The following is a 20,128-nucleotide window of genomic DNA, read 5'->3' on the forward strand; positions in this document are numbered from 1 at the left end:
CTATCGGTAAGGCGTCCTGCCATTTCAAATTGGTGCCGGCACACATCTTAGCGAGCTTGTTCTTCAAGACTCCATTGTGTCTCTCTACCAATCCAGCACTCTGAGCATGTCTGGACAAATAGAACCGTTTATCGATCTGTAATCCCACGCATATCTGTAGAATTACAGCAGTGATAAAATGTGGACCATTGTCCAACCAGATGACCCAATAATAATAATAATATTCCTTAAGCATGGTTTTCGCCGTTGTCATTGCTGTGGCATCTTTTACAGGAAAGGCTTCAACCCATTTACTGAAAGCACAAATAACAACCACAACAAATTTGAAATTATTACAACGCTCCATTTCAATAAAGTCAAAGTGGATCACTTCAAAATGTACAGAAGGTGGACCAAAACTACATCTTGGTGTTGATGTACCCTTCCCTATATTGTGCTGTAGACAGACCATGCAAATGTGGACAAAACGGTCAGCAGTTTTCAGGAAGTTAACATTTACCCAGACAGTTGCTAACATTTTGCAAATGTTCCTAGCGCAGATGTGAGTGGGACCATGAGCCATTGAAACCATCATAGTAATGTACAGATCTGGCAGTATCCATTTTCCCTCTAGGATATTCACCCAACATCCATCATCATCCAACCTCGCCAAGCCGTCAGCCCATTTCTTAATTTCTTCTAGAGTGGCATCGGCTTGGATATTTTTCATAGACTCAATTCCTTCATCAATGGTACAGATAATTTGTGGCTTCCCTTGTAGTGTACATATCTGAATAAAGATCAGTACCAGTCTGTTTGGCTATCTGGTCAGCGAAAGCGTTCCCTTTTCTTACATCATTTATGATTTTCTGATGTCCCGCGCACTTCATAATTGCTAACTGAGTGGGAAGTGCAAGCGCTGAGAGTAGCTGAACTATCAAGGTGCCATATTGGATCTTTGTTCCATGTGAGGTCAAGAAACCTCGTTCTGCCCAAAGTCTACTGAAGTTGTGAACTACCCCAAAAGCATACTGACTATCAGTATATATGTTTACTCTAAGCACTTCGGAAAGTTCACAAGCTCGAGTCAATGCAATAATCTCTCTGGCCTGCGCAGAGTTATGCGAAATTCTTTTGGTCTCCACAATCGTGCTTAGTGTAGTGATGGCATAAGCAGCAGTGGATGTACCATCCGGAAGTTTGAAACAGAAGCCATCACAAAACAGCTTCCCTTGTGGATCGTTCAAAGGAGTATCTTTCAAATCAATCCTGCCTTTAGTTTCTTGTTCTGTGGTATAAAGGCAGTCATGTGACATTTCGTCACTGTAAGCAGAATCTTGTGGGAAAGGTAATAATTCAGCCGTATTCAATACACAACACCTCTGAATTTTTATATGCGGTGCAAACAAGATCAATTCATATCTTGTTAATCGTGCGGAGGTGAGATGTTGTGTTTGCTTTCTATTTAATAGAACGTCTACAGAGTGAGGTACTAACAAGGTTAAAGCATGGCCTAGGACCATACCTTCGCTCTGTTTTACAGACGCAGCAGCAGCAGTGACAGCTCTCAGACATCTCGGCAAAGCGCATGCTACAGGATCAAGGGTGGAAGAAAAGTAACCACACGGCCTATTCTTCCCCCCATGTTCCTGCATTAATACAGCCAAAGCACATCCATCATGTTCATGCACATACAACTCAAAGGCCTTTTCATAATTTGACGTGCCCAAAACTGGTGCTGAACACAGTGCAGTCTTGAGCAAATCAAAAGCTTTCTGGTGTTCCAAGTTCCACGGCAATGGCAAAGAAATGCCCTTCTTTGTCAAAGCTAACATTGGTTTGATCACTAGTGAGAAGTTTGGGATCCACTGTCTACAGTAAGAAGCCATTCCTATGAAGGCTCTGACTTCCTTCTGTGTATTTGGGACGGACAAGCTAGAAATGATTTTAATCCGTTCAAGTGTGAATCTTCTTCCCTCCTTTGACAGGAGATAGCCTAAATAAGCGACCTCCTGTCGACAATATTGAAACTTTTTCAGAGAAGCTTTATGTCCATGCTTTGCTTGGTGAATAAGCAACAACACAGTGCCTTCCTTACAGGCACTTTCTGAATCTGCAGTTAAAAGAAGGTGGTCAACATACTGAAGCAATGTACAAGTAGCAGGCAACTCAAGTGTATCATGCTGCTCTTTCAAAGCCCTACTGTAAATGCTCGGACTTTCCGTGTACCCTTGTGGCGCACAGGTGAATGTAAATGAGCGTCCCCTAGGGTGAACGTGAACAGATGTCTGCTATCCTTGTGTATAGGAATGCTAAAAAAGGCATTCTTAAGATCTTCAACACAAAAATGAGTAGCAGAAGCTGGAATCATTGTTAAAGTCATTGTCACATCAGGCACAATAGGAAATTGTGGAGCAACAATCTTGTTGATAGCGCGTAAATCAATAAATAAAACAAAAAGGAATTGCATTATCACCTTTCTTATACACCGGTAAAATCGGACTATTGCACAATCTAACTGCAATTTCTTCAATTAGCCCACGGTGCACAAAATCAGAAACTATACACTTTAAAGCTTGCTCACCATCAACCGAAATCTTATACTGTGGAATACGTGGAAACTTCCTGGTTTCAAAATGATATTAACAGGCTCAATCTGTAAAAGACCCACATCATTATCATCAATCGCCCATAAGCACTCCGGAATGTCACTAAATTCTGGTGGCAAGGGTCTAGCCAGAAACTGTGAGACAGAAAATTGCTGTGGTGAAATTGTCAAACGCACTTCATCCGAAGAACAATGAATTACCGCATTGAATTCCTTCAACAGATTCAACCCCAGCAAATTCTCACCACAGTTTGATGTCAAAAGAAATGGACAGTGATCCATGAATGGACCCAGTGAAATCGGTACCAGCAGAGAAACCGGACTAACCACTTGCATACCAGAAAACCCTATAGAAACATTAGTTTGCCCTGACAGTGGAATGTCTGGAACCCGCGAATGGTCAATGGAACACTTCTGTGCTCCTGTATCTATCAAAAATAGATGTTTCCTATTTCCCACTATCATTTCAACATAGGGACCTTTCTGATTAACGGGAATAGGCGTCGGTTCCAAACCCTGCTTTGGGCAATCCTAGCGAAATAACATATCATCAAAGGGAAGGTCTTCAGAGAGATAAGCAGTGGAAGGATGATAAAAAATATTTCTATTATCCATACTCAGTGGCTGATTGTCTTGCGAAAAGGGCTGAGGATTCTGAGAAAACTGGCTTCTACCAGGAACCGCTGCCCCAGGGCGGCCTCTGGATCGTCTACCCATGATACCATATGTGTTATTCAACCTCTGCTGGAGAGGATCGGGCATTGTGCTCGCCAATTACCCTCTTGTCTGCAATAAGCACATTGGTTTGTGTGTACAGGACGACCCAAAAGCACATTACCTTGTGGAACATACTGTCCCCTAAACTGTGTACTACCCCCTCTAGGACCTCTAACAATCTGTTGCAACAACACCTTAGTTTTCAAGTCTCCCTTTTTCTGTTCAATCCTTTCCTTCTCATTATTGACTCGGTTTTCATAATACTGAGCCATATGCAATAATTCAGACTGAGACTTAGCTTGCCAAGCGCTCTCAGAAGTCATAATTTGTGACTGAATGTCAGGTAACAATCGACGCACAAATGTGTCCCCAAATAATTGTTTTCCAGACTCTGTGCTTAAATCTTGTCCACTAAAATCTGAAAAAGCACCCTCAGATTTTCCTTGGACACAAGCAGTAAGTTTGTCCCAAACAATCCTTCTCTCAGGAATTAAGGCTTTCAGTTTTGTCACTATTCTATAAGTCAGTATTACCTGCAGTGGTCTCTCACCAGCTTTCCTTTCTCTATCTTGCCTCACCAAATTATCCGATGTGTCCCCTAACCCTGCTACATCATCTACTGTCCTAATCTGTTTCCACAAATCGGCATGTAGGAGCACAGGAATAACAAATCTATGTCACCCAGAGTAAATACTGACGACTGCAAGACAGATTCCATTTCTTTATAGAACCCTGTCGGATTCTTTCTAATATCTGGGACAGATTGTCTGATGGTGTTCACTTCCTGTCTTGAGAACGGGACATGAACAAACTGTGATACATAATGTGCATCAATGTCATAAGTGGCTAAACCCGTTGCTGCGTTAGCCGGGACCTCTACTTTAGGGACAAATGTTGGAGGAACCTCTCTCATAGGCAACTGAGAAGTAGGCAACTCCGAATGCTTACTGAGCAACAGGGCTAAATCGAGCACTAAAACAGCTGAAGGAGTGTCAGACATAAAAACTCTCTTATAGATATTCAATAATTCAGCGGGACAACAAATCTTTCTTTTTATACATTCATCCTGTAGGTGTTCTACCATAACCTGTATCACTTTCCTCTGCATTTCTGGCATATACTGACTATATGTGTCATATACTTCTACGGGAGATATCGACATGTCTGAAATCTATCTAAGTGCATATCTTGTGCAAATTCTTTCTTCACTCATCGATTTACAAAGAGGAAGGAACCGTTTCTGTACAAACATAGTGCCCAAACTATCACCATCTATTTCATCATTCTGTAACCTGTCTAACGCCCTTCTATACTCAAAAACCCTCTCGACGTGCTCATATACTTTCACCTCAGTATCTCTTGAATATGCTAAAACATTCAGATCCCTCAACCCTTGTGGGAGATCTACATCATTCAGTCTGTTCCACATCACGGATAAATGAATTCCCAACCCTTCAATAAAGAAATTCTTCTCAGGAAAACCTTCTAGATTAGCGAGTGTAGCAAAAACATCAGATTGTTCACCCTTCTCCATGCACTGTCCAGCCCATGCATTCAGATCTCGCTTTCTTTCCTTAGGCACTGTATTACAAGTTGCAATTTTTGATTCTGCTCCCTTATCAACTACAAGCGGAACAGAACCACTTGGAAGAGAAAGAGTAGAAAAATCGTGTACACTAGGTAACAAAGGTTCTATCACTGGTGAAAAAGACAAATCTACCAAACCCATAGCAGCAGGCAAAGGTGGAGGTAGAGGTGGAGAAGCAACAATAAGAGGAGGGGCAATAACTGGAGGAAGAGGAGCAATAGGAGGAATGATAGGAGGAGCAGGAATTGCTACGGGAGGAGGAACAACAGCAGGAAAAGGTAAAACAACAGGAATAGGTACATAAGGAGGTGGCACTGTGGCACCAGGCCTCCGTTCATTTAAAAGCTTGTCAATTAATTCAGTTGTCGCATGGAAATCTTTAGATGGGTATATTTTCTGAATGCCAAGTTGGAAAGCCTTATCCATATTTCTAAATGACTCTGACTGTTTTTGTTGATCATACAATAACGCTTTGTTGACGTTCGACATATTTCGGCGCGCATGTTTCTCTCTACTTTTAAGCTGCTGCATAGCTTCTTTTTTCCAATTTTGTAATACATCAAACGCTGCAGGTCTAGCTTTTTTCTTTAACAATATAGATTCTAAATATTCTATGCGAGAAATCTCAAAGCTACCATTGATTGGCCATTGAAGTTTGGAAGCATGTCTAGTTTGTCTGTGCCAAATATCATTAAACACTATACTACCAATCCCACGCTTACAGCACATAGTACATGCAGGCGACCCGTCCTGTGGTGCCGGATGGCCAAATTCCAAAGATTGTCTGTCTCTGTGGAATAATGCCCTGAAACAGGCAGATCATTTCTCAGGCATATCAGAATACTGGTGTTAACTGGTCAATAATTGTACTCGCGAGAACAATGCGCCAAATCAAATATCAGGATACTTAGGAATCGGGGCACAACTCACCTGATTCAAAGGACAAAGGGAGGTCCGATCGAATTACAAAGGATCAACGTGGCTGGCGATTCCGCCAAAAATACCCGTCTCGATATGGGGACCCTCGTCAAGAGGCCGTCTCGGATCGCAAGCTCACCGTCCAGGGATCGGGCTGTGCAGTACTGTTGAGGTATCGCATCTCATCCAAGAAGGGGCCCCCTTTATCACCGTCCGATCCCGGTCGGATAGCCGCATCAAATCATCAACGAGATGGCATCAACCTTGAGGGTGCCTATACGGGCGCCAACTTGTAAAATCAAGCAAATATCGAGGCTTGGTACCACCAAAAATTAGATTCGCCAGTCACAAAGTCAAAGATTTATTCTTTACAGATTCAAATATCAAAGCAGATAGCTATCTGGTTCACAGCACCTCGCAGTGCGTACCAGAAACACTGTGAGGGGACTGAGTGCTGGTCATCACAAAACATGCAGTATTTATACACACTCCTGGTCATAGCTCAGCCCATCTCCAAACTAATAGGTTACAAATTTGGGTTTGTGCCCAGTTCACATGGCAAATACAATAATATTATCTTTACATACTTCAAGTATTTTCCAGTCTTCAAAATACAATGGTTACAACTTTGTTCTGTCTGGTCATGTTGGTTATCCAGTTTAGGCTGATCCTAGTTTCAAGAAACAAATTCAATAGCTTATTGTTAAGGTACACAGTTCTAGTTTGTCTAACAGTGAGTTCTTATGTTTGAATATGGCTGAAGCTATTGATACAGAAAACACTTTAAATTGGAGTTCACTTTAGCTCCAAGGTTCCTTAAACATACTGACAAACTTTGTTGCCGTCATCTGTGTGGATCTTTAGCTTTCTAAAGTAATTCTATTTCCAGAAATGTACACAGGATTCCTTCAAAAACATGCAGCATTAGTTTACATTCATTATATAACACTTTTTGTGGAGGGTGAGTTTTGGAGACATAGATAACACTTTGAATGAGAGTTTGTTCTGACTACAAGGTCTTTTTTCCACAGGACCAATAGTCTGCTCTGCCAGTCCTCGTGTTGACATAGGCTCAAAGGTCGATTCTGCTCTAGCAGCTGAAAACATAGCTAATCATTACTGAAGAGTGAGCAGAAGTTAAAACCAAGATGGAGGACTTTTTCCAAGATGGCGCTTGAAGTCAAGTTCTAATTCAGAACATTGCAACGCAGGTTTCCCCATGGAGCAACTAGGCTTAGGCCAATATAAATCAAAAGGAGGCATAATATGATTTCTGTTTAACAGCATGTGCATGCCACAACAATCGGAATTAACAGTAATTCCGCCCATCGGGATGAGCACCAAACCTCAGTAATGATCTGTAAATACACCACTTTTCAGTGGAATTAGTGTTGCAAAACTGCTGTTAAGCCAGGTGGAAATAGCATCAATAAGCAAATGGGAAGCAGTTCGGCGATAATCCAATCCACTTAAAAATCACCCTTTTGAAAGGGATATCCTAAATTGAAACACTGACAAAATATGCCAGGTGGAAAATCTAAAGCCAAGGTGTCAGAAATACAGCTTGGAAAGCCACAATTCAAAGAGGCAGAGCTCCCTGTGCTTTCAGACTAGGTGATGGCCTATGCAGATTGAAATTAGGGGATACAGAACAGGAATGCCTCAAACCAGAGGAAAAATGCAAATAGAGTGACTTACATGACAAGTTGGTCGCCTTGGGGACAGTGATGACCTAAGGAAAAGGTTGAATGGCCTGAAAGCCAGGGTCCTCATCCTAGTAGCCCACCACCGTAAGGAGACAGCGGCTACCACAGGAGGGATAGTATAGCCTCTCAAACCAATACTTTGGGAGGAAAGAGAGAGCCGCATTGTGCGCATGGTGGCCGTGGAGGGTATAAGAGCGGCAGAGGTGGGAGCAGGCAGCCAGGAAGACGCTGGTGAGCAGATGTTTGGCTCATAGCCTTTTAGGGAATGGCCCAACCCCAATTCAATGTAATTATACACACTTGCAATCCCCCTGTAGAGCCGTGGCAGGCAATGCACTTGCACATTAAACACATCTAATATCATTGGACAGTATATTAGGAGGCACAGCCGCTGCATTCACCAGAAATGTCCCATCATAGAGAAGTAGGAGGCCTTTAATATAGCACCTTCATCAGAGATAGATAAGAGCAAATACCCTGGATTGGCTCTGTATCATAAACTCCATCATGAACCACCATTGACAGTAGCCATCACACTCAAATATCCATACCACATGCGAGCCAAACAGCCCCATCCAGAAAACACACAACACAATTCCAAGAAAAGCAGGACATATATAGTATGATCTGGCCCCTCACACATTGCCATTACATAACCAGATTACATGTTCAAAATTGCATTACCAGGAAGCTGTGCGTATGTATTAAATTCACACTATGGCTGGTACAGTTGCACCTCACAGGTGAAAGGACAACTCAGATCACAAAAAACATGCATCCAGTTGTATATGGGCACCTACAATCAAGGGAAAATTGAAAGGTCCAAAAGGCCAAGTGGGCAGCCAAGCTACACATTCCCAACACATTCTATTCCAAAAATGCAACAAACCAGTCACCTTTTACACTGCATGTGATTCGAACATGCCTCATGTGTGATGTTCCAACCCTTTCCACCTTTGCTTGCACCAAAATGCATCAATGTCTTGTACACCCAACAACAATACAACCAATCGAATCATATCATGTTACATGTCTCAAGAAGGGACAAAAGAGAGCCAGGGGGAGCAGGAAGTCCCCATCTTGTCTGCCACACTTGGTCCTGCAAGTACTACAATACCCTCAAAACGACTGGGCTGTCAAGTGATGCAGCACCTAGGAAGGCAAGTAGTCATATGGTACAGAACAGAAGCCTCCACTGAGTACCTCATTATCCAAGACCACCAGTGTAGCCCCATTTGGGGCCACCAGTGCAACTACCAGTGTTGTGGCAACACATGAGGGCACAACACAGCGTGCAGTAGCATCTTCCAATCAGCTGCCCCCATCACTAGCTCAGGTGAGTCTGTAGTCCAAACTGACAACAGTGCAAATTCAAGGGACCCTATTTGCCAGTCCACCGTGGAGAGCACCAACACTGCACCTGCCCACCACACAACACCTGCTCCATGCACCATTGAGTACTCTCCTGCAGCTAATTGAATGAACCTCTTCCCAAGTTACTCTTCTCCCCATCCTAGCCTCTCAACTCTGCACACCAGTCCTTACCCCTTATCCTCTGCCCATGTACTGCAGTGGCAGTATTGTCAGGACATGGACACACCTGCAGATGACAGTGATGGTACAAGTGCACTGGCAACCCAGAGCGGTGGGTGGAACTTACCAAAAAACTCACTGTGGCAAGCTAGAACCCTGAGATGAACGGAATTCAAACAACCTAGAATGGCATCTCCATAAAAAGGTAGCCAGAGGCACCTGCCTAGTCAGACTTTCATAGAAAAGTTGTCTATTTTGAAAATATCTCAAGTCCCCAATTTGGTATTTTGGACACCAGATCATATTGAAGACCTACTTAATGGGGGAGAATTTATCCTCTATAGAAAAACTGTCTGTCCTGAAGATGACCTGAACAATCGTTAGTTTGACAGCACTTGAGACAGTGCAGTACATCCTAATTAAGGCCAAAACATATGTTGACTTGAACGGAAACATTCAACATCTTGTTTTCCATCTCTTGAGCGGAATACCGCAATATTGGTTTCCACAAATGTATTATGTGTGACAATTACTAAATAAAAGAGTATCAAGCAGATTGAGGAGAGGAATTAATATAATTTATCTTACTATCTCTCTTGTATGAAGTTAATTTACAAAACAGAGGTATGCTTGAAAATCACTTTGTACACCCCTGAAAAGTTTCTCTTTTTTACAAAGGTCTTTTTTTTTATTTTTTATTCTTGTGTTCAATCATTTAAGATTTTTACAAGTGACACTGAAGAAGCAGAATTCATATGTTTTGTACCTAAAGCACCACTTATTTGAAAGAAGAAAACAATCTCTTTGGAAAGTCGTACTTGACGTAAAAGTGCATAGTGACAGTGATTGAGTCAAAAAGAGGGGTACACAGTAACAGAGAACTGATTACAATTATGGAGAATCTGGTACTAGCATTTGATGGTTAGTCTTTTTAAGGGCTAAGCCCAATAGTTTTGCAGTCGCCCTAGTCCATCTGGCGCATTCACCAGCGATTAGGCGGCTCCAGCAGCTTTCTTCGTCTATAGTTGACAGGTTTGCTATAAGTGGTGTTAAGTACGCCTCTATCTCCTTGGTCATTTGAGGGCGTGTCATGTGTAGGTGTCTAATGGTTTCTGGTCGTATGGGATTTCCACATAATCGACACTCGCTTGAGGCTGCCAATAGTCTGATGACCAGGACTTCCCTTGGTAGGAAGTAAATTTAGTCTGGCTCTCATGTGTTTTATCTGGGAATTGTTCACAATATTTCAGAGGGGTTTTTAATGTGTGGAACAAGGGTGGAAGATGCTTTAAGAGTTTAAAAGGTCTTTTTGAATTTATGTAGAATGTCTGATGCATGTAAGAACCCGTTGGGTTAAGTTTTATGTATATAAATTTTATGTATATAACATAAGTGATCACATGTTTTTCAGATGTGTTTTTAGAAATAAAACTCAATAAAAGAGTGAATATTGTTATACAAAAAAATGATTGGTGAGAGTTGTCACATCTACAGAATGAATAAGTAGATACACATGTCCATGTCCTGTTGTACACTTGGGGACACTAGAGAGGGGTAGTCAATCTTGAAGCTATTATTCTATTGCTCATGTATGTGTACCATGAGCTGAGACCAAACCCTAAGGAAAGTACTTTAAGAACATATGACAAGGTTAACATCTGGATATATATAGCACCTTTTGAATTTTAATATTCTGTCAGTGAACAAAACCACCTGGCTTAGATATGTCAGTGACCAAAATCAAGTAGCCCAGATATGTGATGTCATCAGTGATGTCATCAATGACATTTTTAATGTCATCTTTGAAGTCCTGGTTGTTAGTCTTTGCAGTGCACAGTGGTGGTGCGAGGTAAGGTTGCTTAACTTACCATACCTGGTGAATTTCTCAGTTTTTTTTTTGTTTTACTTGTAATCATAACGTCCGTTTAACAAAGTGTTTTCATTGAATTTCATATTTGTTAGTGCAACTTAACCATAACGTCCCTTTAACAAAGTTTTTTCATTGAATTTCATAGGTTTTTATTAGTGCAACTTAACCATAACATCCCTTGTACTACGTTTTTTCAATGAATTTCATGGGTGCATGCTATTTTCCTACAACTTACTAATATCATACTTACCCCAATATAGCAACATTTTTGGCCAATTTACAAAGTTTCACCTTAAAACTCTGCCATTTCCCACCTTCTAGCATCATTGTTAACACTTCTATACACTTTTAGCAACTTTTTCCACTGTTTTTGCATCCGTCGATGTCGGCAAATATCTGACGTCATCACGGACCTTCCAGACAGTGCGACGTGACCATGCAATTGTGCGTGGCATGATGACATGTCCGCACACGCGTCCGCTCTATGGGTTCATGCTACAAGGACAGATTGGAACTGCCTTTTCTACTGATCTAGAAACTTTCAAGTTCAAAATGTACCCTTGCACAGTTCCTACACCTATACTTACTCATTATCCATTAACAATCTAGTACAAAGCACATACTTGAGAGAATATTAGCAACACTGCTATTTATCTTAAACATGGCATACACTATCGCAATTCCTCCTCCCCAAGAGCCACCACCACCACCAGCTGGAGGACCTACACAACAAAAAAAGTGCAGTCCTTCCTAAGACTATGACGAGGACCAAAAGATGAGGTAGAGGAAGTGCCTACCTCTAGCCCCAAGAGAGAACCATGGGTGTGGCAGTTCTTTACCACTGTTGGGAATGTACCAAAGGCTAAAGCTACCCAAGTGAAATGCACTGAGTGCAACTTTGTACTCAGTCGTGGACTACCTGGACAGTACTCCTACGGGACCACATCCATGCACTGCTGCACCAAATCCAACAACTGCAATGCTCTCAGAAAGGTTGTTCCTTATTTAGCAAGTAGGAGGCTGTCTTCCTCCACCTCATCTTCCTCAACCAATACTGTAACCACACAGCCTACTTCTGTGGGACAAAAAACCCCACCAGCTACCTTGCAAGCAATAAAAGAGGCTGTTGATCCATTTCATTTGAAGACAACAGTCCTCTGTATATACTGCAATACACCAATCTGCGGGGGGAAGCAATTTCAAACTGCTTTTGAAGCTGTAATCAGGGAGCATGAGAAACACTGTCCCCTACCATAGAAGTAACACACACGCAACATCTTCCCCTGTTTACCTGCTCCTCCATATTGGTGCTTAGTTCCTCTTCCCTCATTTCCCTCCCCACCTTATGTTCTGCCCTCGCCTGCAAAAAACATACATCAAACAACAACAAAGGAAAGGTTCCTTTAGGAACCACCTTTCACAGTTAAAAAATAGAACTAAAAAAAATCTTATAGACTCCATCTACTTTACATTTCTCAGTAAAGTACATAGACTCAATAGGATTTTCCATAATTTCCATAAGCATTTTGTGTTATGCTAATAGGAATAATGTGGCATTCATCCCCCTTTCCAGCAGCCCAAGTGAAGCGAGGGCAGATAATGAGGGCTCCGGACGGTTATCCCCCGATCTAGCCCCTGCAATGGGGGATGAAGGCCATTAGCACCAAAAAAAAAGGATTTTTCTTCCTACACTTGGACGCCTGTGGCGTCCCGCTGTAGGAAGGAAAATACTTTTCCAATATGGCCACCATGGAAAGGGAAGGCGGGGCTCTGTAGAGAGCCCCTCTTCTCTTTCCATGGCAGCCTGCAGACAGCGAAGAGAGAACTCTATGACCATATTACCACGGGCACATATTTATTTCCCTTTCAAACCTATCCCACTTTCGAATATCTTTTCCACATAGCCGGTCCTAGGTGGACATGGACACTTTAACCCCATTTGGCGTCCCTCGTGGTCATGGCCAGTAGCCAGATTGTCTGAGTAATGACCTTATGCCATGACCCAGACAATCTGGTCACTGCCCATGGCCACAGGCTATACCTCAGTCACCAAAGATATATCACTATTTTTTGTACCTACATTATGACACTTGTCAAAAGATAAAACACGGGCACATTTGCAAACCCATGCTTGCATGTCTTTGCCAATGCTCCTTACACAAGTTTGCTGGAAATCCACCCATGTTTTATTTTTTCAAAAGTGTCGAAATGTATGTACATACAATAGTCAAATAACTTAGCCCCCACTTGACAAAATCCATTCAGACTGTACACACACATTCAAGGTTGGGTTTATAATCATTCTGAAAACGTTTGTCCACATTCGTCAAACGGCAACAAAGTTATAAGCCATCTAAAAATGTTGAGACCCCCTCTAATTTAACCCCCTCTTGACAAAATCCCACCAAGCTTTACAAAAACATGTATATCTAGATCTAAAATCTTTTTGCAATTTTTTGTGTAGTTTCATCAAATGGCACCACATTTATAAGCCTTTACAATATTTTGGCCTCCCCTCTAATATTGCCCCCTCTTGACAAAACCCCACCAGACTTTACATAGACATTTATATCTAGATTCAAAATCTGTTTGATAACATCTGTGCAGATTTGTCAAATGGCACCACATGTATAAGCCTTTACAATATTTTCATGCCCCCCTCTAATTTTGTTCCCTCGAGACAAAACAGCCCCACACTTTCCAAAACCATTCTGAATCAGGTCTAGAATATAATTCCAAAATGACATGCAGTTTCATTGAGTGGCGCCAAAGTTATAAGCCATCCAAAAACTGCTTTTTACCAATCCTGTAATGCAGAAATGGGCATAGATTCCCCCGAACATCTGAAGTGTTCATGAACATCATAGGACTGTACCGGAACATCCAGACTGTTTGCTGACTTTGGTGATGAAAAACACCCGTTTTTTGGCTTCTTACAGCCATATCACATCCCATCCTCATCACCCCTCACCTCCCCAGAGATTATTTGATAAATTTGACAAGTGCAGTGTTGTGTTTTTTAATATATTTTTACCGCGATGTTCGTGGACACCAGCGGCTGTCTGTGAATCCAACATGGTCGGCGTTTCCAAAAATCTGACGCACTTCGCGCTTTTCACCATATAATCAGTGGGTGCGTCCATTGTCCGTGGACTACACGTCACCCTCAAGGCCCATCGGATGTCTGTCCACGGACCGAACAGGGAAGTGAGTCAGCGGACCGAACCCAGATATCACTATTTTTTTTTACCTACTTTTTGCCTGTTTTAAAGAAAACTACTGGACGGATTTACACCAAATTTACAAAAGCATGCTTTCAGGCCCAAGCCGCCACTCCTGTCACAAATCTGGTAAAAATCCGTCCAACTGTTTGGGCTGTAGGCATGAGCAAAATCTTTTTTCCATTGCGTCAAAATGTTGTAACACCCCCTATAACTTTGCCTCCCCCAATGAAACCTCACCCAACTTGCCAGAAATATTCAGACGGGGCCATATACTTTTTTTACCAGAGTTTGGCAAGGATTCTTCCAGGGGGAGCAAAGTTATAAGGTGCCAAACAAGTGCTCTTCCTATGAGTTGAGCAACTTCACCATAACTACAGGCCCTGTAATATATATGCATTTATATATATTTCTAAACATCTATCTCTAAAGGGGAGGAAGGATAGCTCAGGGGCAACGCGTTTGTCTTAGAAGCAAGACAATGCAGCGCAACATGGGTTTGCATCCAAATCCTGTGCTTAGAAACCAGTCACTGGTATTAAGCATGTCAGCGTCGCTTTCGCCTAGCTAAATTCGGTGTTATTGCTCCAGCTCTGTGGAATTCTGTACCTCTCCACCTCAAGTCCTCCACTTCGCTTGTCAACTTTAAAAGGAATCTCAAGACTCACCTTTTTATAGCCCCCTAGATTCAGTGCTAGTCTGCCTCGCTCCATTTTGATCTCTGACTTATTCTGTTTATTTCTGATTTTGTCTTGTTTTGTTGTTTGTGCGCCGTGAAGTCTGCGGGCGATTTGGCGCTCTATTAAGAATTTAAATAAATAAATAATCAAATATAATAAATAAATGATACCATACAATTCATATTTAATTACACGTCTCTTATCAGCCAGTATAGGGTACACTTTCACTACACATGTTCAACTTATATCACTTAGCATTTATTTACTCCAATCTCAAAAAAATATTGATATTAACAAAATGTCACACAGAAAGATGCATTTGCTATGTATGTCCCACTAGCAAACATGGTCCCATGTGCAATGTGGTGTGGTTGGGTTCTAGTCTATGCATACAAATTAAATATTAGCTCTAGACAGCTGTGCTGTCAATTTAAAACACACAGAAATTTGGTTTATCTACTCTACATTACCACACAATATTCAGACTTTCTGAAAGTACAACTATGCCCCCATATCCCTTTTGATGGTTTTGGTGTATATAATACAGGGTTGTCCCATTTGAACACAGTATTATTGGGGAAATGTTACTGCTCATTTGGAAGTACATATTTTCTATGGAAATGGAAACGGTAAACTCCCTTTGATCCCAATCTGTTTTTCAAAATATCTATGACGGTCAAAGTTGTTGAATTATACATTCTCTGTCAGACAATGTAGTGTGCCCATCAGTTTATTCCCCTAGTTGTTGACTATACCTGTGAGGAACCACAGGATTCACTTTATTTGGCTATCATTTACAAAATGCTGTGTTCTTTGGGCTGGGAACTGTTATCTATATTACACAGTGCACACGACACATAAAAAGGAAGAACAATCTTATTTGCTCTTTTTCATATGTAATTTAACTTGGCTTGAATACAGTTAAAGCAGGATATGTTTTTCCCTAACAAGCTACAACATCCTATTCCCATTCTGTTGATGATAATTGGTCAGCCACTGTGCACTATGGACAGGAACATGCTTTTTGTTCTATAATAAGTCAGATTTCATTTGACTTTAAACATAGTGAGAAAGCAATGTTGTGTTTTCACATTAAAATGTTAAAACATTCTATTTGGAATGAGATCCCCCTAAGTGGAAATCCCTCCCAGTCTACCCACTTCATGGATATATCATAGAAATAGTTTTAGAGGGCATGTATCTAATTAGATTGGAGAATGTTCATACTAATATTTGAATAATTCTTTAAGGCACAAGGCAAAAAACGGTCCTGAAGAGTTTCCAGGCAAATGTCAGTCAGCTGTACCCCGAATATAAGAGCTGGTCTACTTCAGGTACAATTTGCTTCAGGCTTCCTCAAAGATAAGACCCAATCACCTCAAGATAATATCCAAGCTCAGCACTCATCCATTTGGAACAGATGCAAAATGCAAGGGATACCAGCATCTAATCCCACATGAAATTGTGATATGGTTGGAGATGTAGGCTGAAACATAGCACAAACCTGCTGCAGGAGGAGGGAAAGTGCTTTCTATGCTATGATTGCACAAAATTTGCTGGTGAAGACAATGCTTATTCTTTTAGTCCATAACTATCCACATCCCAAACACCAGCATCAATATTAGCCCCATTATCTGTATAATGGCTGCACAGTTAGGGCTTAAGTGTGATATTTAAAGACATGTATCCAATTTGCACTTTTTAAAGTTTTCAAAAAAGTATGTTTGCTTTACTTGTGTATACATGTGGTTAACCTGAAGTATTTACAAACATACAGAAGCATGGTTGGGAGATGTGACTGCCAAGGTGAAGTACTACCACCACGCATAACATTATTGTTATGCAGTGTCCCTTATTCCTGATAAGATACATCATCAACCTGATTCTTTCAGCAATGCCATTTCCACTTTTCTTTACATACCAAGGGTTCAGTGTCAACATTCTATACCATAGTTTGGGGTAAAAATCATAGGTGGGGGGCAGGTAAGTCCAGGGAATGCAGTATTGTCACGAAAGGTAAATGGTGTGAGGATGACATTCAACGCTCACATAATTTACATGATCCTTTTTTGGATTTTGTTTAAAAAAATGAACTAATGTTGCATTTCAAGGACACAGTAAATAGAGTAGAAATTATAAAGTGTGGAAATATGTGCTGTGTAGCTAACACCCAAACTGTGATTCCTGATAAATGCATTCACCAGAAAAATGATATGTTGGACAGAATTGTGTTTCGGAGAGGAAATAAATAGTATGTATTCTCTGCTGTGATTTCTTATTTAATGGGACATTAGAGTGGGAAGTGAGTGAAACGACTTGTTAAGCAACAATAGAAGAAACAAGCCATATCATACACGCTCAATTAGTTACGTGGAAGGATGAGATGTATTGACATTTGATCATTATGTTGGAAGAAGTCAGACGTAATAACATGTCTTAAATTATGAAACTAGACAACAAAGCATTTTATTAACTGGAACTCTTAACTTCCTTTACAGATAATGAATCATGAAATCTCAAGTGATGTCAATGCTTTCGATAACAGACGTAACATTACATATTATAGTTTGGATTATTTGGATTATTTTCTTCCATACAATGATAGCGAGTACCATCCAATTCCTGACTTTCCTGATGAACCAGATTCTTCAACTAGTGGGAGTGAGACTTCCATTCGAATATTCACAGTTGTGTTCTACAGCGTCATCTGCCTATTGGGTATTCTTGGAAACAGCTTGGTCATCGGCATCTCCGGGTTCAAGATGAAAAAGACAGTTAACACCATTTGGCTGCTCAACCTGGCAATCGCTGACTTCCTGTTCACCTTCTTCCTCCCCCTTAGTATAGTGTACACTGCCCTGGATTTTAATTGGATTTTTGGAGTGGTCATGTGCAAACTGAACTCTTTTGTCATGATTTTGAACATGTTTACCAGTGTCCTCTTATTAACCATCATCAGTCTTGATCGCTGTATCTCAGTCATCTTGCCAGTCTGGTCACAAAACAATCGTAGCCCTCGGCGGGCATATCTCATCTGCATAGGTGCCTGGGCATCTGCTTTCCTGCTAAGTGTGCCTTCACTTTTGTTCCGTGATATTGGATCTAGAAAGGGTAAAACCAGATGCTTCAATAATTATTCCTTATCTGCTAATTCCAAAGATCTACGAGAGAAGAACCACACAGCTACAGTCCTTGCCCGATTCACCTTTGGATTTCTTATTCCAGTCATCATCATTATCATCAGTTACGTCACTATTGCCCTCAAGCTGAGAAGAAACAGACTTGCAAAATCAAGAAGACCATTCAAAATGATTTTAATCATTATTGTGGCCTTTTTTATATGCTGGACTCCATATCACGTACTTACCATCATGGAAATTAATCATGCAAGCTTTCCGGAGTCTATATTTAAAGTTGGGATGCCCATTGTAACTGCCCTTGCGACGGCAAACAGCAGCATGAATCCGATACTTTATGTCTTCATGGGTCAGGATTTCAGGAAGTTTAAGATGAACATATTGTCCAGGTTGGAGCATGCTTTAAGCGAGGAGACAATCCAGTCTCGGGTATCTCACAGGAGCGTCTCCAAAATGTCTTCAGTGAATGAAAAGGAAACTGGTTTGCTCTAATTGGATTCGAACAACATACCATATTGATATAATGATGGATCTGCTTGGAAGGCAGGAGTACCACAGTGTACCCAGCAAGAAATGGTACATCATCGCAAGGGAAGCAAATCACAGCACGCTTGAAAAAACTGAAATTCGTGACAGTGTTTTTTTCCCTCCATTTTGTAGTATGTTCTTATGCTATATACTCTAATGAACTAATCACATATGTATATTGACGGCAGATTTGTTTTTTTTTGTTTTTTTACACAAGCTTTACCACATTGCCATAATATGATTATCAATGTCCGCCCAAATTCAGTTCTGCCTAATGGCACTATTGACAGATGGCACACAGGAAACCCAAGCTGGGGGTAGCTGTCATGAAGTGGAATTTGACATTTTATATTGTTTTTATGGATTGAGAGCAAAAGCACAACATTTAAAAAATTACTCTGTGGTGTACTGTGCCCTGTGAGAGGCCCTCCCATTTCATGGAAAATCCCCAAATTCTACCTTAAAAACTTTTAAAGTTCCAATGATGCTACACAATGCGGGCAGGTTGCAACTCTGACAATTCCAGTCTTGCGGGAACATTGGGGAAATCATCATTGGGATCTTATGCTGTGGTGCCACAGCCTTAACATTTGCTGGATTATACATTAGGCATGCCATTAAGCAGCCTTTGGACTCAATTCACAGAAGTGTTTTATAATGCAAAACCCCATTGAAAAACGTTCTGTGAATTAGGTCCTTAAAATGTGTGTAAAGAGATTTAGCATTCATGCTCTGACTGTAAAAATAGGAGTAAGGGTTTGTCAGCTGTTTTAATGAAATCGCCTGACTTTACCTTACATTAGGGTGCATTAAACATCTGAAACATATGTGTATAATGGAGGGCTCCCTGAAAGGCTTTGCCTGCGCCTTTGTTAGTAGAAGCACACATGATATTCCCAAGGGATAAAATTCTCTCTTGGCTCGCCTTATTATATTCTGTTGATGAAAAATTAGTTTGCAGAAATTATTATACAAGCCTTGGAGATTTAGCTCCTAAAATGATCTTTGTATTTTACGGGCATGACAATTTTAGTGTCGGCACATATTGTATGTAGTTTGTACTTGCACATGCATGTTGTATGGGAACTAATTAAATCAATCTGTATAAGTTAATGACTGCTGTTTTCAGCGGAGAAAACTCAAAGAATGTTTGAAAAAAGCATGGCCACGTACTGGAAGGATACGAAGAATCGTGTAAAGGGCAAAGAGTTCCGCCACTCAGAGGCACCAGAATCCTTTCCCAAGTTCCCGACCTTGTCCTGGATCCAGGCAAAGCAGTAACGTTTCGAGTTTAAAAAAAAAAGGCAAACCCTGACAAGACTTGGTGACTTTACTCTGCTGAAATGTTGTAGAATATGATTCAACTGTGGAAAGTAAATGGAAACAACTTGGGAACATAACGGATGCAAGTCGGTATTTGTGATGTTGTGTAAGAAGACGCTTTTCATTTTATGATGCAATACAAACCATTTCCATGCAGAATTGTGCTGCTGCAGATCACGTAATGCACTGCAGTAAGTATTTTTATCCGCCAATGGGGTGGGAGAATCTTCTGCTTCACAAGTCAGAGTTTTATTAATGGTCATCTCTGTAAACTGACCAGGAATGTTAGGAATGGGACAACTCTACACATATGTCATGTT

The 20,128-nt window shown here is 41.0% G+C and overlaps 1 protein-coding gene across 18 annotated transcripts in view; it reads left to right on the forward strand.

The window, feature by feature from the left end:
* The window catches only part of CMKLR1 (chemerin chemokine-like receptor 1), a 669,482-nt gene extending 649,597 nt beyond the window's left edge, over positions 1–19,885 (forward strand). For all 18 annotated transcript variants that reach the window (XM_069619471.1, XM_069619467.1, XM_069619468.1 and 15 more), the window contains one exon: positions 17,319–19,885. In XM_069619471.1, the coding sequence (XP_069475572.1) occupies positions 17,322–18,449 (1,128 nt within the window). In that variant the 5' untranslated portion in view covers positions 17,319–17,321 and the 3' untranslated portion in view covers positions 18,450–19,885. The remainder of the gene's footprint in view (positions 1–17,318) is intronic.
* Positions 19,886–20,128: the final 243 nt, after the last annotated feature.

Source organism: Ambystoma mexicanum, chromosome 10, assembly GCF_040938575.1.
Source record: "Ambystoma mexicanum isolate Mex_15411 chromosome 10, UKY_AmexF1_1, whole genome shotgun sequence".
Lineage (NCBI taxonomy): Eukaryota > Metazoa > Chordata > Amphibia > Caudata > Ambystomatidae > Ambystoma > Ambystoma mexicanum.